The sequence below is a fragment of the Plectrocnemia conspersa genome, unplaced genomic scaffold (genome assembly GCF_051122295.1).
Source record: "Plectrocnemia conspersa isolate PC_06_02 unplaced genomic scaffold, ASM5112229v1 ptg000013l, whole genome shotgun sequence".
Lineage (NCBI taxonomy): Eukaryota > Metazoa > Arthropoda > Insecta > Trichoptera > Polycentropodidae > Plectrocnemia > Plectrocnemia conspersa.
This window is the reverse complement of record NW_028277177.1, coordinates 9,852,602-9,867,219: the sequence shown is the minus strand read 5'-3', so window position 1 is coordinate 9,867,219 and position 14,618 is coordinate 9,852,602. Positions and strand designations below refer to the sequence as shown.

Here is a 14,618-nt window from a genome sequence, read left to right as displayed (position 1 = left end):
GATCACTGATTTACTTTAAACAGGTCGAAACGAATTAAAACCTATGAAAGTTAGGGATAAGTGAATGTGCGTAAGAAGGCCGACATATGGTGACAAGATATAAGTAATAAATAAGGGACTTATTACCCAGAGACACAAGAGAACTGGAGAGTATAAAGTGTGCGATTCATTTTAACTTTATACAAAAAATAATTTTTGTATAAAGTTGAAATGAATCGCACACGGTATTAAATATGCCTAATAAAATGTAATTTATCCATCGGAATAGCGCAGTCCGTAACGTCTCAGACTAGTAACTCTGAAGTTGCGGGATCGAGCCTCGACAGCGGCACTCGAATTTGCATGTGTAAAAAATGCGCTATTATTACAAACCGATCCCAGCTGCAGTGATATTTATTTATTATAAAGTATATAACACATAATAATTTATAATTAATAAAATATATGTCACCGATTCCCAGACTTTCAGTCTTGTAGTTTAATATATAATTGCAGGTATTTATGATGTCTGATTGACTTATCTAGTTGGTACAGATTTACACCGTTGTAACGCATTGGGCTTACACCTGTCGTGTTGCAACATGTGTTACACGTTGATGAACTAAACTGTGATGCGCATGTCAATTATGATTCATATTGAAAGGGTAGTTTGTGTTTTGCAGTCAAGTACTTATGACGCATTTAGTGATTAATTTATATTATTGCATTCAATTTTGCGTTAAAAAATAAAGTTCATTGAAGTGGTGCAAATATTAGAGAAGGCTTTTGGTGAAGATGCTATTCCCAAACGTATCATTTGTGAATGTTATAAACGGTTTCAAGAAGGCTGCGAAGGTGTTGAAGTTGACAAGAGAGGTGAGCGTATGCTAGCACATGAAAATTATTAAGGACAAAGTACTTAGTAATTACTGAAACTTTATTAAGAATATAGCTCAAGTAGTTGCAGCCAAATTTGTTCAGGAACTGTTGAATTTGCAGCAAAAATATCTTAAATACTTTTTTGTGAAATTTTAAAATTAAGTTGCTGACGGCCCAGAATACTTTCAGAGTCATAAAAAATAAAAGATCAAAAAAACAGGTCAAGTTCGATCGAATATCACGGTTCTTCTTACTGTTTTTTTTTCGATTATAACTACAGAGTTCATTGTGTATTCTTACTACTAAGTTGTTCGGACAACAAGGTGTATTACATTGTAATTTCTAAAAATAAAACTACCAGAATTGTAGGCAAATAAACATCACGATAACGCAACGTCATATTTCACTACTTATTTGTGAATTTTCGGCTAAAACGATATCGCCTTGATGCTGCAGATAAAGAGGACATTCAAAAGACAACGTTTTGTGACCATATTGGAAATAAAGATTAAATCGAGTTGGAAACTACATGTATATAATGTCCGAGGGTATCAATATTAAAGAATATAATATTACTTTCTAGTACACATTGTCTTTATGTTTTTACACACCTTGTATATATTAAACTAATATTTTTTAACTAGAAGCATGCCTTGACTTAAGTTTAATGTGACATTAAGAGGCAGTTAAAAATAATTTATAATATACAGCAATATATTAAAATCTCAAATTTAAAAAGAGTAAATATGAGTTTCCTTGTTTATAATTGTAAACCTTGAATGTAAACAAACTTTTAAGAACCACCCTATTCTTAAACACGCATTAGCACTCATCGGTTGTTTGCACTTTTAAAGTTAAACATTAAACAACCGGAAGGTCGCCTTCAACGCAAATAGCATTTTATTCGGAAAACTCACAGTTCATTAACCCGAAAAGACCTTCCTGCTGTTTCGAACCTTCAAAATTGAGGTCCATAGGGCGACCTTAAGTTTAGAGCGTGACCCATGATTCGGCTAATATCAGACCATCATCCTTCACATCGGACATTTATAAAATTTAAAATTTAAGGATGGATTATTTCTACGTGATGAAAGGATTTTCCATCACACTTTCGACCGGTTTTTAGTTTGTTTTTTGCTGATGGTTAACATTTCTGCACACGATCTAACGCTGCTTAACATTTCTGCACACATTTCTCCGTAATTGAAAGAGGTTTGTCGCAATACTGGTGTGGTGTGTTACGATATACACTGCATGTGTTGGCTTATGTCAATATTTGATTTTTAAACGTGATAATAAAGCGCCTCAAGGCGTGTGTCTATTGCACATTTTCCCTCAAATCATGTTTAATGGCGGACTCTTATTATATAATATTTATAAAATAATAATAAAACTCGTATTATAGATTAATGGCTTATTGCCTAACACTGCGGGGAAAACCATATTTATTGTGTGTATGTGAATCGTTTAATTTATTAATTTAAAAAGCATCGGGAAAATACCCATCTGTGTATTAATACAATTATTTATGTACTATTTTATTTTATTATATTTTGATTTATAACGTTGTATTTTTATTGCGACACTAAAATTAAAACCGCAAAACATAATTTATTTACATATGTGAATGACGTAAAGATAATAATATCTGTCACATTTACTGATAATTGATTTTGAGTAAAATGAAAAAATATATTCTTTATTATTGATCATTAAATTATTTTTTTTATAATATTTTATAAACATTAATTCATACGTATTAAATTTAATAAATAAATAATTTTCCTTTGATTTTAACATCTGTATATATTTGAGAATGAATTGAGATAACAACCAGTGACGTCTTTAAAACAACCATAGTTTAGAAAAAGTGTTATTTTTAAAATGCTTATGTATGTTATTTTTTTTTTAAATAAAGTAACATTTGTCTGATTTTAAAATGCTTTGTAATTTAATAATAATGCTACATGGAATTCTTTAATTAGTCATATTAATGATCATATTTTAAGATTTATATCAACGGACTCGTTATACATACATATATTCGTATAACTAATATTATTATTGTATGTGCTTAATAATTAACGGAGTGTACGTAAAAGTAAATTAAATGAACCAAAAGTTATTTTAATCTCTAATAAATTTATGTAATTAGTAAAATATGGCAAATCGATTACGATGCGTAAAAATAATTTTGTTGTATATTATAAAATCAGACAATATGTTATTCCTATTGTAGCTATACTATCAATATTATACTATTTTTAAATCTACTTTCTACAAAACATATAATAAAATAATCAGTAAATATATGTTACAGACTTTGAAATCATGTGTATCTGTAGCAATAACAAATGTATTATGACTGAAAAGTAATCTAAGAAGCAATGGATACAACTTAAAAAATCTAACATAATATGATTTTTTTTTTATCTAACTAAGAAGCATGAATAGCACTTATAAATATATCTATAATGAATCGACTAACACAAGCATGTTGTTAATGTATTAATAAATTAAAATAGACTCACCATAATCACTAAATTCATCCTGATGATCCCTGCTAACGTCTCTCTTATACACCACGTGCTTGGCACCTCCCAAAGCTTCGATGATAGCTTTCCTCAGGTCGATCGACTCAGTTGTTGACCTCGACCTTCTCTCCTCCTCCAGCTTGCGCCTTTCCTCCTTAGCTTCTTTATCGCTGTACACCACATCCTCGTCGTCCATCTTGTTGTTCCCTTCATTCGCATTAGATTTACTGCCTCGGTTCCTGTCGAATTTGTCCGCCTTCGACCTCTTAATCGGTAAGCCAGTATCTATGGACACCATGTCGTCCTGATTAGCGTCCATAAACATCTCGTCGTCTTGCTCTGGTGGTATGCTCTTCGAAGGCAGTGGCGATGTGACTTTCAATTTTGGCGAAAGGGTCGACGGCAAAGGTTTAATGACCAAATCGTGTCCTATTGATCCCTCCTGAAAAGCAACAAACAAACTTTTTACAACACTAAAATCGAGACGTTAACAAGCAATATTTCTTCTGGACTTATATACAGCTGGTATAAATATGTTTAAGTGCAAGTTCAAGTAACTGACATTAAGGGAATGACTCATGTACAAACTAAAGGCAGTGAGGCAAACAATTTGCTCAATCATTATAGAGGCAATCCGGAATCAAGAGTGCATTATGTATAACATTAAAGATACTCATAAGACAATAAAAAAGCTCTCAAACCATCGCGGAAATGTCAGCCATCTAGGTTAAACGTTCTCCTTTTGATACAATTATCTACAAGTAATATGGACTCGATTAACAAATCTTTTGAAGATGACTATTGCTTTAGTCATTTTTAATCTTGTGATGTAAGGTGTAATACTAATGCGTTACAACAGGGTAAATCTGTAGCAATTGGATAAGTCAATCAGATATCTGTAATGTCTTAAAGCAGGACTTTTTTGTCAAGTAACACGGTGGAACGGCGTTCCGGTATTTTTAATGCTTAAAAATCGATTGACAATCTGCGTACAATTTTATTTATTTATTTTTACGTAAATATGACGTTATTATTTTTATTTTACTTATTTTTAAGTGTAAAAGTTTAATAACAAAACAATAACAGAAACGATGACCAAAAATATGGAAATATTGGTATGTAAAGTATGCATGCAAAACATTTTTTAGAATATATCGATTTTCAATGAGTGAGAATCAAATGAATCACAACCAAATCTAATTTTGACCAATTTTAGAGCGCAAAAAAAAATTATCTCTTCTCAGAAGTCAAAAATCCACGCCTAAAGCAATAAAATCATGTCAGCGACGACGTGTTAATTATTAGTTAAACCTTTACACGGCTTATGTATAGTTTGAAGAATACGGATGCTTTATTATATAGCTAGCTAGAACTCATCGTTATGGTGTTATGCTTCTGATATCATACATCATTTTTTTTCAAATGCATTGAAAGAATTTTAGAAAATCTATAACTATGACGTAGTTCCGGTATCCGATATGCACATTCTGTTTTTCTATTTCAGGAAGAAATTATATACGAGCACTCCCTGAATACAAAATTAGTATAAATCGACTAAATAAGCAGTTGAAAATAAAGTTAAAGACCAAGTAAACATATTTACCTATAATCAATTTCACGCTCTATTGTAAACATGCGTCGTTTCTAAATCAAATAAGAACAAATCGTTACGATCGTTAAACGCCGTAATTTTCCAGAACGTAGTATGTATCTACCTATATTTTTTCCTAGATTCAACGCGTAGTTCTCGGAAAAAAAAATAGCTTTCTCGACCCGGTTGTCTTTTTGTTTTGTTCGATTGTTTGGGAAATGCGATTGACATCGGTTTTGTAGCGAAATATTGCGTGACGATACGTGTGTAAATTTTGCCGGAGATTGGAGATAAAAGCACGTACAAAATTGTAAACGAACGCGGAAGGAAGATGCACATTAACTACGGGTAAAAGTGAAGTGATTTTCTTGTGGCATGGTTATTAAAAATGAATATAACGCCAATTCGTGATTGATAGTAACGGTCATTATGAGGTTTGACGTGCTATTATTATTAAGTATATACTACTTTTAGATATACTTAATCCAAAAAGAATATTATACTGTGATACACTATTTAAATACCTATAATATAAAATATAAACTATATGTGTCTGTCACGAGAATAACTCTCAAATGGCAACAGTAGCGACGTGACATTTGCACATGTTGTAACTTTTAAGTTTAAAGTTGAGCTAAATAGCAACGTGCTGACGACCGATAACGTGCTACTGCAATACGTGCCAATGAAACCGAAGAAAACTGAACAGCGACGTGCTGACGATCGATTACGTGTTACTATAAAACGAATAAAAGTATTGTATATATTTGGTCAGTGCCTTTGAAGGAGATAATACCTCGTGTATTATAGACATTTTTAAATGATTGTAACATAGCTTTGAGTTGTTACTTAATACCTTACTTTTTTCAAAAAAAATTTTTGTCTAAACTTTATTTTTATTATGATAACTGTTTTAAATGAATTTAAGAGTATGTATTTCAATTTAATAATACTGCTGATAAAAAATCTATATATGCAAATAAAATGATAATGGCTACTAATTTTATTAATACCTGCAATTATATTTTCACGCTTTGTTTTTAGAAATGTTATTGCCCATAAATCAAAATATTGTTAATTTACATAAAAAAAATTGCAACGGCTATTTTATAATTAATTTAGACTAAATCATACAGATCATTTAACGTAAGCGGATTACGAGTGCGCATAATCAGTGAAAGTATGATGTAACATTTTTTTGTAACGCAATCAAAAAAACGTGCAAGAGGTCAGATTGTACTTGCGATGTTTACATCTTAAAAAATGCTAAAGTTCAACAATAACGACTTCCTGCAAATCGATTATTTGTATATTCTTTATGATTACAAATAGCCTGAATTTGTTTTTAACAATGACACGGAGTTCATATAACATAATTTTAGACCTTCATTCTCAGTTTTGACCCTCGATGATATTCCTTAAAAATGATTTTATCTTAAGCTTTATGTCTTTAGCAAATTGCTTTTAAAAAAATCCGTTTGTATTACCTAAAAAGCGTGATGTGACTTTGGAATATTTGTTAATGTTTTCAAGTGCGTTAAAAAAATAATGCACACACACGAATGTATGACCTTCTCATACGAAACACTAGAATGTCAAGAACTTTAATTGAACTTCGCGTAACGTAAAATTTCTGAATAACAATTAATTTTGCGTTTTTTTTCTGGGCGATAAATGCAAGGTTGTTATGAAAAAAAATTAACGCATAATAATAAATAAAAAAAAAAATTTCAGTTATACATCATTAAACTTTACTTATCGCCACTTTGATATGTAAATTAATTGTAAGCGTGCTATTAGATTTTTTCGTCAATATTTTTTGCATCTATCATTACGCTACTATGCAATACCGTAGCTGCCCAACAAGGCATGGGAAAAAATGCATTATGTAAATGCCTCATTCTGGCGAACAATGATGCCCGTGCCTTCTTAATTGTAGGCCACAACATTTATTTGATATTGCACAACTACAGAGCATGAGTGGAAAAATGTACAATTTCAATAAAAGTGAATTTCTGAAATAACCCAAATCGTCGGGTTGCAAATTGAAACCAAGGTTTCTTTTATATATAATACAAAAGTAATGTAAAATAATATTTTTCTGTACCTAATAAAGGGCTACCCACAAATAACACTTTTGCTTTCGAAATATTTATACAAAATTATTGGTTTCAATGTATAAATCTATATTCACAACGTAAATATTATTAAAAAATATATTATTTATAACATTTTTTATCCTGCTTAAATGTTTTTATGACACATTTTTATAAACTTCGAAGACTTTAAAATTTATTTTATAAATAGTAAGATGTCAATATAAAAGCAGTTGTAATAGTCAAACTTAAATGAAATTAGATATGTAACATACACTTATAGCAATTCACATGCGTGAATAAGTTGACTTTATCGATAAATTTTCATGTTAATTTTTTTAATGACACTTATGCTGAACGTAAGCAAATTTAAAAAAATTCTGTATAAATATAAAATATCATTTAATTAAAATCAGATTAAATATATTTTGCACAAAATATTGCACTAAAAATATATTTACAAAGGCATTATGACTTTTGAACTTATTCATGTCTAACATTTATTTATCCTTGACTACTACAAAAAACTATGTTCTTAATAATGTATTGTATTTATGATGAGTTATCTCAATTGAACATTGCTACAAGACCAGAATAAAATAGATCGATTCGATTTGGTAATTTTTGGTGTGAGTACAAAATGAACATGAAATCAGATGTTCTGAGTTTCAATGATATATCTGTCGAATAAAATATTAAAAAAAGTGTGTAATCGCAACAGTGTAAATTAATATGATTCAGTTTTGTTTCTTTAATGTTTCTTGTGAAATCCAAACTAAAAAGGAGATACAAAGAATCAGTACTAAAAATATGGAGGTTGGAAAATCATATACAAAAATATGGCTAATCTTTCAATCATCGAAAGCAATAAATTTTAGACAAGACTAAAAAATATGCCTTAACCACTTCTGTTATTTTAATTAATTTCCCAATTATACGACAATTAAAAAAATAATTTAAAAATACGATATATAGAAAGAGAACCAATGTTTCAACTATCCCTGATTATCTTTAAGCTCTAATTTTAAGACAGACTGTCAAAAATATAACTTTTTTTAGGCATTCCATTTCTTTGGATTTATTTGTGTTCTGAAATGATGAGAAAGGGTAAGATAACCAATCAATCAATTATACAGAAACTCTAAATTTAAGACAGACTGAAAAAATATAGCTTATATATGAATTTCTGTTCTTTAAATGTATTTACCAGAGATATAACGACAATTTGGAAAAGCTAGTTTTGGTCTAAAAAATAAAAAAAGGAACAGAACCAATCTTTTAATCATCCGGGAGCTGTAAATTTAAGACAGACTCAAAATAAAACTTAGTTTCATTCAATTAAATTCATACATAAAAAACCTCAAGGAAGAAATATATGTATTTTGCACAAAATGTTAAACTTAATAACTGTTGCACTAAAAAAAAAAAAAAAATCTTTTAATCAGTCAGGAACTGTAAATTTAGGATAGACTGTCAAAATATGATAAACAATTATTTATTTCCGGGATATAAAACGACAATTTGGAGAAAAAATATATAGTCTGATTAATATTAAAATGGCATTTAACACTGTCAAAAATATGACTAATATAGGCATTCATTTTTCCGAGAGAATACAACGATTTTGAAAATCTAGTTTTGGTCTGAAAGAACGAAAAAGAGAAAGAAAACAATCCAAATAAAATCTGCAACTGACTTAACCATAGTAGACATAATTGATATAATTTATCATGACCCTCGCAATGAGGAAGGAAGCGACAAAGAAGTTCGACTTATTTCAACTGTATCTTAGGTCTTAAATTTGATTGTCTCATCACTATTAACTTTTTTTTTAGAAAGTAATTATAAGTTAAGAAATATTTTGTTATTGATACACAAGTTATGATTGAAAAGTATATATATAAATTTCAGATATGTCTCAATACATTTTGCATAAATTTATTCACCAGTAAAAATAATATTTCACGTCTTTCTTTATCACGAACATCACTACTTGTCTTTTTATATTTACAATATAATTTTGTAATTTCAGCAGCATACATTTACACCTAGTCAAAACCGTAAAAATTATATATAATCTAGCCATTTATATTTACATTCTGAATATCTATAGTAATGCATTAATAAATATTATAAGCAAACTGACCTATATGTGTCTGTTTAACTGTTGTAATTAAACCACATGATAATGAGTTTATATGAACCTAATCTGATTTGGATTCCAATGCCGTATTCTTATATGTTGTTGATATCTTCCGGTCGTTTAACAATGGGGCATTAGAATCAAAGATCGAGCCACAGTTTCGCGGTCTGTGCGATTTTTTCTTCAACGCACTAATTGTCAAAGTGTAGCCCAAGTGGGTCAAGGAGCCGCTAGGCCATTGTCCCAAAGCATTTTAGACCACAATCAGATATAAAATCTGTTCACGGGGATTCTTTATCGTGTTTTTAATTCAATGTTAACGACCGAATCAACCGAAAATAACAACCATTGATCAAATTAAGAGGTTCACGCCGGAGCAAATTGCATATTAAAAATGCTTCAGTGACACTTATAAGGCTCCGTATATAATTGATTTGAGAAGTGTTTTTATTTATGTGGATGTTCAACTCTCATATCATGTATGAAATTAAAAATATATATTTGTACATTGCTATATGGTAATTACCAAATTTAAACGCAATAACAATTATCTTAATATATTTTTTTACAAAATTTCAGCTCAATCAATCTTAATTGATGATGGATTGACTAATTAATAACTTCATCGTTGTCAACTTCGAATATTTTTTCTGGCGTTTCGTGATGTTGAGCTATCATGCGAACATCAATTACTGTCAATTATTGTTGGAAATACTACACTATAGCGTAATGATTGATTCAATTGTGAGAAAATGGAGAAAAAATCTTGTGTATATAAATTATTAATAACAACAGTTTTTTATTGTTAAATAAATAAATTTTACAATAAATATTAATGTCTAGGATAGTCTAAATTTTTTTTCTATTTTAATGTTATAGTATAAAATATTTATACAAAACCATGAGAAAATTACATTGCGGAAGCTTAAAAAGCTTGCCTTGAACTTTACACTATTATGATTTGCAATCATCCCATTTATACAACAATATTTTTTTTTTAAAACCAAACAAGATCTGAAAGAGCTTATTTTTAATACCACACACAATCTGAAATTTATCAATATTATCTAAACAGATAAATAATGCTAGTATAATATATACACGCGAACAGGATTAGAATGGAATTCGACCGCAAGATTAATGCGATCGCTCAAATCGACCGATACATCGATTAATCCTTATTAAACAACACAATAAAAACGATGCCAACTGCCTTTGATTGTGTGTACGTTAAAAAGTAACGTTTTCCTGCTAACTACGGTATGAGTTGACCTAAAAATGTTAACATAAATCGTTACGCGCAGATAATACATCACGCGTTATCTGTTCCACTGTTTCAGATCTTTTTTTAATGCCACAAAGAAACGTTGCGAAATATGCGCGATGGCCTTGAAGATTGTGTGCAAGAAGTTATGAAATTTAATGTTTGTGTCACAAGAGTGTGCTTTGACAATTGAGTTGTCTCGCTGAATGATAATGAGAAGCGCCGTGGAGGAATTTCTCGATTATTTCTTAGATCAAAATATTATTGAAAGTTGTTTAGGTGCCAATATAATGATTATACATAGTAATAAAAAACATAAATTTTAAGTGAAATAGATATAGACATACAATATTGTAGGCTTTATAAGTGTTTTTTATAATAATTAATAATAATAATATTTTATAAATTTTATTATTATATTTACGATTAATAAAATATTAGATCATTAGTTTGAGTCAATGTCAATGATTATCGAATAAAAATCGCAAGTACAAATCTATAAAGTTCCATCGTTTTAATAATTATGGATTTAATATATAAATAAAAAACATAAATATCTCTGTAGAACGCTCTAAAGATAATTATTAATAAATATTTTATAAATAGTTAGCCCAATGCGCAACAACTAAGTAGTTGCAGTACAGCAGACTGAAATCAAAATCTATTTTTAGTGAAATCAATTTTGATAATTTTAAACTAGAAGTTACAATACAAATATGTCACTATCCTCAATTTTATTTGTATTATTCCTTACAATATTCATCCGTAAGATTAAATATATCTAAGAAAACATCACGTGTGATGGTCGATCGAAATTATATTTATGTAATAAACACTATTCCTATCTCCCAGATAATAGAAATTTAAAAACTCAGAAATTATAAATTAACTTAAACCTATGGTATATCGTTCAGTTAAGTTATTAGTTAATAAAATTGATCTGGGTATACATATATTCTATATTAAAAGTGCAATTTCATAATTTTCGAAACACTAATAGAGCTTCTACATTTTTATATTTTCTGTTCTATTCCCATGGTTATTTTTTATTATTTTATTTACGTTCACTTTCTTATCCGAAAGATTTACAAACATAATAGTAGAGATAATTTTATGTGCATTAAGTACATTTTTTGCGACACTTTTTTATAAGAACTTGCTATTTTGTATGTGATATTTTTATATCAAAGTGTCATTAATAAGTTATTTTCATCTAAAGGTTCGTTATAAAAAAACAGTTATGAAAAATGAAAATATATTAATCATTTTTATGTCATTAATGAACATTTAAATTAACGGAATTCAATTATTGCCATGATGCTATTAGATAAACATCGGATAATGACTCGTATGTGCCTGTACTTGGCACAGTTACACGACTTCCTACAGTACATACACCGCGAGAAGGTTGTTAACATGGCACGCGAGTGATAATTGGTTTGATTGCGCTAAAAATATTTTTAATTTACACATTCGGCTCATTTAATAATAAACTGAATTGCATTAAATTGAATTTTCAACTCACCACCAAAAGTCCTTGATGAGGATCTCGCCTGATTACCAAAGCCGCTTGGGTGTCTTCATCTTGATACGTTTCTCCAATGTGATCGGATTCAGGTCCCATCTGTAAATTAAAAAAAATGCAAATTAATAAATATTGTGTTCAACTCCGACCCCATTATTGAAAACGTTCATACATCATCGCAATGAGGATGGATGATGTATATACAAAAAACCGGTAATCTGTATATTCATTTATTTATAAATACACATATACATACATAGGTATTAAAAGTTTTCCGCACGTTAGAGAAATTCTGGTTTCATCTCTCGCAGACGCTCTTGTACAAACAAATGTCACAGAGAAAAATCCGCAAATACCGGTTCCGTCCGATGGCGAATTTCAATAATTCACACGATTTTCGTTTTATTTTAATTCGATCTTACAAAGCCAGTTTTTGTATTGTATCTGCTTCACAAAAATCAACGATCAATCTGATTCATATAAATTGCGAAACTGTTACGGTTGCAGCTTTTTTGATCGATTTTCTAATCGCGCTCAAACTACTGTAGTACGGTTTGTTATATAATGTTCTTAAATATTTATGGCAAAAATTTATGAGCCGCTTTACAGTAGTCGTGCACATAAACTTGTTTTTTTATTATTGTTTAGAGAAATTAGATATATATAATAATATCTTTATGATATTTTATTTAAGTGGATAAATATTTTATTTCCTATTTCAAAACACTTTATATGTAAAAGTAATGTTTTTTAGTAAAAGTTTTTAGTATATTAGCCTGAGTTATTATTTCTAATTAAATACCCTTTTAATTATATTTTTAAAATGTATCGTTATTTTCTTTAGTATTAAAAAATATTACATATTTCTCTATATCTTAAATAGCATTTAGACACATAACTATTACACTACCTATATATTATAAATATTTTTTTGCGCATCGTAATGAGAAATAATAGTACCAGTATTTTTCTTATTTATAAAAATAATTTTAGAGCCAATCATAAATATGTTATTATAAAGTATCCAAATTAAAAGTAGTGTGCAAAAGACGCATCCTGTCTCGAAATCATAGGAATTTAAAATATATCCGTAATCCAAGGTTGATTTTATCGCTTATTTAAGGATAAGTTTATATTATTTTTAAGTATTTTTCAAGCAAATTTACTGTCTGCTTTTATGGTAAATAGATTTATAAAATTAAAATAGCAAATAAAGAAAAACATGCGTTTGTTAATTAACTTATCTACAAGTAAAGTTTAACAGTCGGTAAATTATAGTCAATCATCAGTTTAAAAACTTCTTAAATAAAATTGCCGCAACAAAGTTGTTTAAAGATAAAAATTACTACCGTTGATGAAAATCGATTGATAATACAGATGTACTTACATGATAGGCATAAAAGCTTTAGATTTTTTTTATGTAAGTAGCTGAAGTAGCTCATTATTAGAGCATTTTTAATACCTTGCTCGATTTTAATTAAATATCGAGATGATGATCGAACGCAATTATAATTAGAATACAGTCACTAATTCCGATCTCCTAGATACAATTAAAATGAAAGAACAATGGTCCATATAGGATTTCAACTTAGGTTTTCCAGGTCAATCGTTAGCGATTTATATCACTCGTCTAGCAATAAAGAAACAAACGTGGATAACCCTTAGGAAAAAGGGTGTACGCAGATTGACCAAATAAATGCGTCTAACATGCATGAAATTATCTATTCGATACAAAATCTAGACTGTTCTTGATTGAGAAAAAGTCATATTCGCTGATGAGAGTAATTGGTTAATATAAGCCACTACGTTTGACGTCAAGGTGAAAAAATACAAAAAAATATCTAAAAACAGCTTAATAGGCGGGGTTGCTTCTTATATTCCAGAATGGAAGGTATACATTTCTTTGACATAAAAACAGCGGATTAATAAAACTATCCTAGATTTTTTTCATCTCTTCTATGGAAAAGCACATGGGCTCAAATTTGCACCACAACTAAAAAAATTGTCATTAATATTTTTATATTGATCAATTTTATAAATACAATAAAAATAAGATCTTGAAAATAATTAAATATTACATTAATAAAATAAATCATAATATAATAATAAGTGCAATAAATTTATCTGGTTCTGGAAGTGTTTTTATTTAAACTTTGGACCATATTAAGCAAAAAAAATATTGCACAATTTATTGTAAACATTGTTTTATTCTTACATATTATCATATATATTTTTTAATTGTTTTAAATAAAGTTGAGCTCTAAAACTTGTTTTGATAAAAAAAAATTTTATCCTTAACCTTATATAATAGATTTTTAATTTATTATTAATATTTATTACAGTTTTATATAAAAGATAATGACACAGCAAATCTACTCATCTATTTAAAATTTTACTGATTTATGCTGTTAAATGATTATATGTGTCGATTGTTATGTCACGTCCGTTACACGTTCTCCTGTCCTCTCGGCAATAAACATCGAATTTAATCTTCTCCGTTGTATGTATAATATATTTTTTAAGGATCCGGTTCAACAGTCAGCTGATCGTCAACGTATAAAAACAAGGATTTGCCTCTTTCGGTCGACGTCAACAACAATTAAACCA

General features: G+C 29.0%; 1 protein-coding gene across 4 annotated transcripts in view; it reads right to left on the bottom strand.

The window, feature by feature from the left end:
- The window catches only part of sona (sol narae metalloprotease), a 100,932-nt gene that overhangs the window by 27,542 nt on the left and 58,772 nt on the right, over window positions 1–14,618 (bottom strand). For all 4 annotated transcript variants that reach the window (XM_088201319.1, XM_088201318.1, XM_088201317.1 and 1 more), the window contains exons 4-5: window positions 12,012–12,110; window positions 3,390–3,834 (exon numbers count right to left, since the gene is read on the bottom strand). In XM_088201319.1, the coding sequence (XP_088057445.1) occupies window positions 3,390–3,834; window positions 12,012–12,110 (544 nt within the window). The remainder of the gene's footprint in view (window positions 1–3,389; window positions 3,835–12,011; window positions 12,111–14,618) is intronic.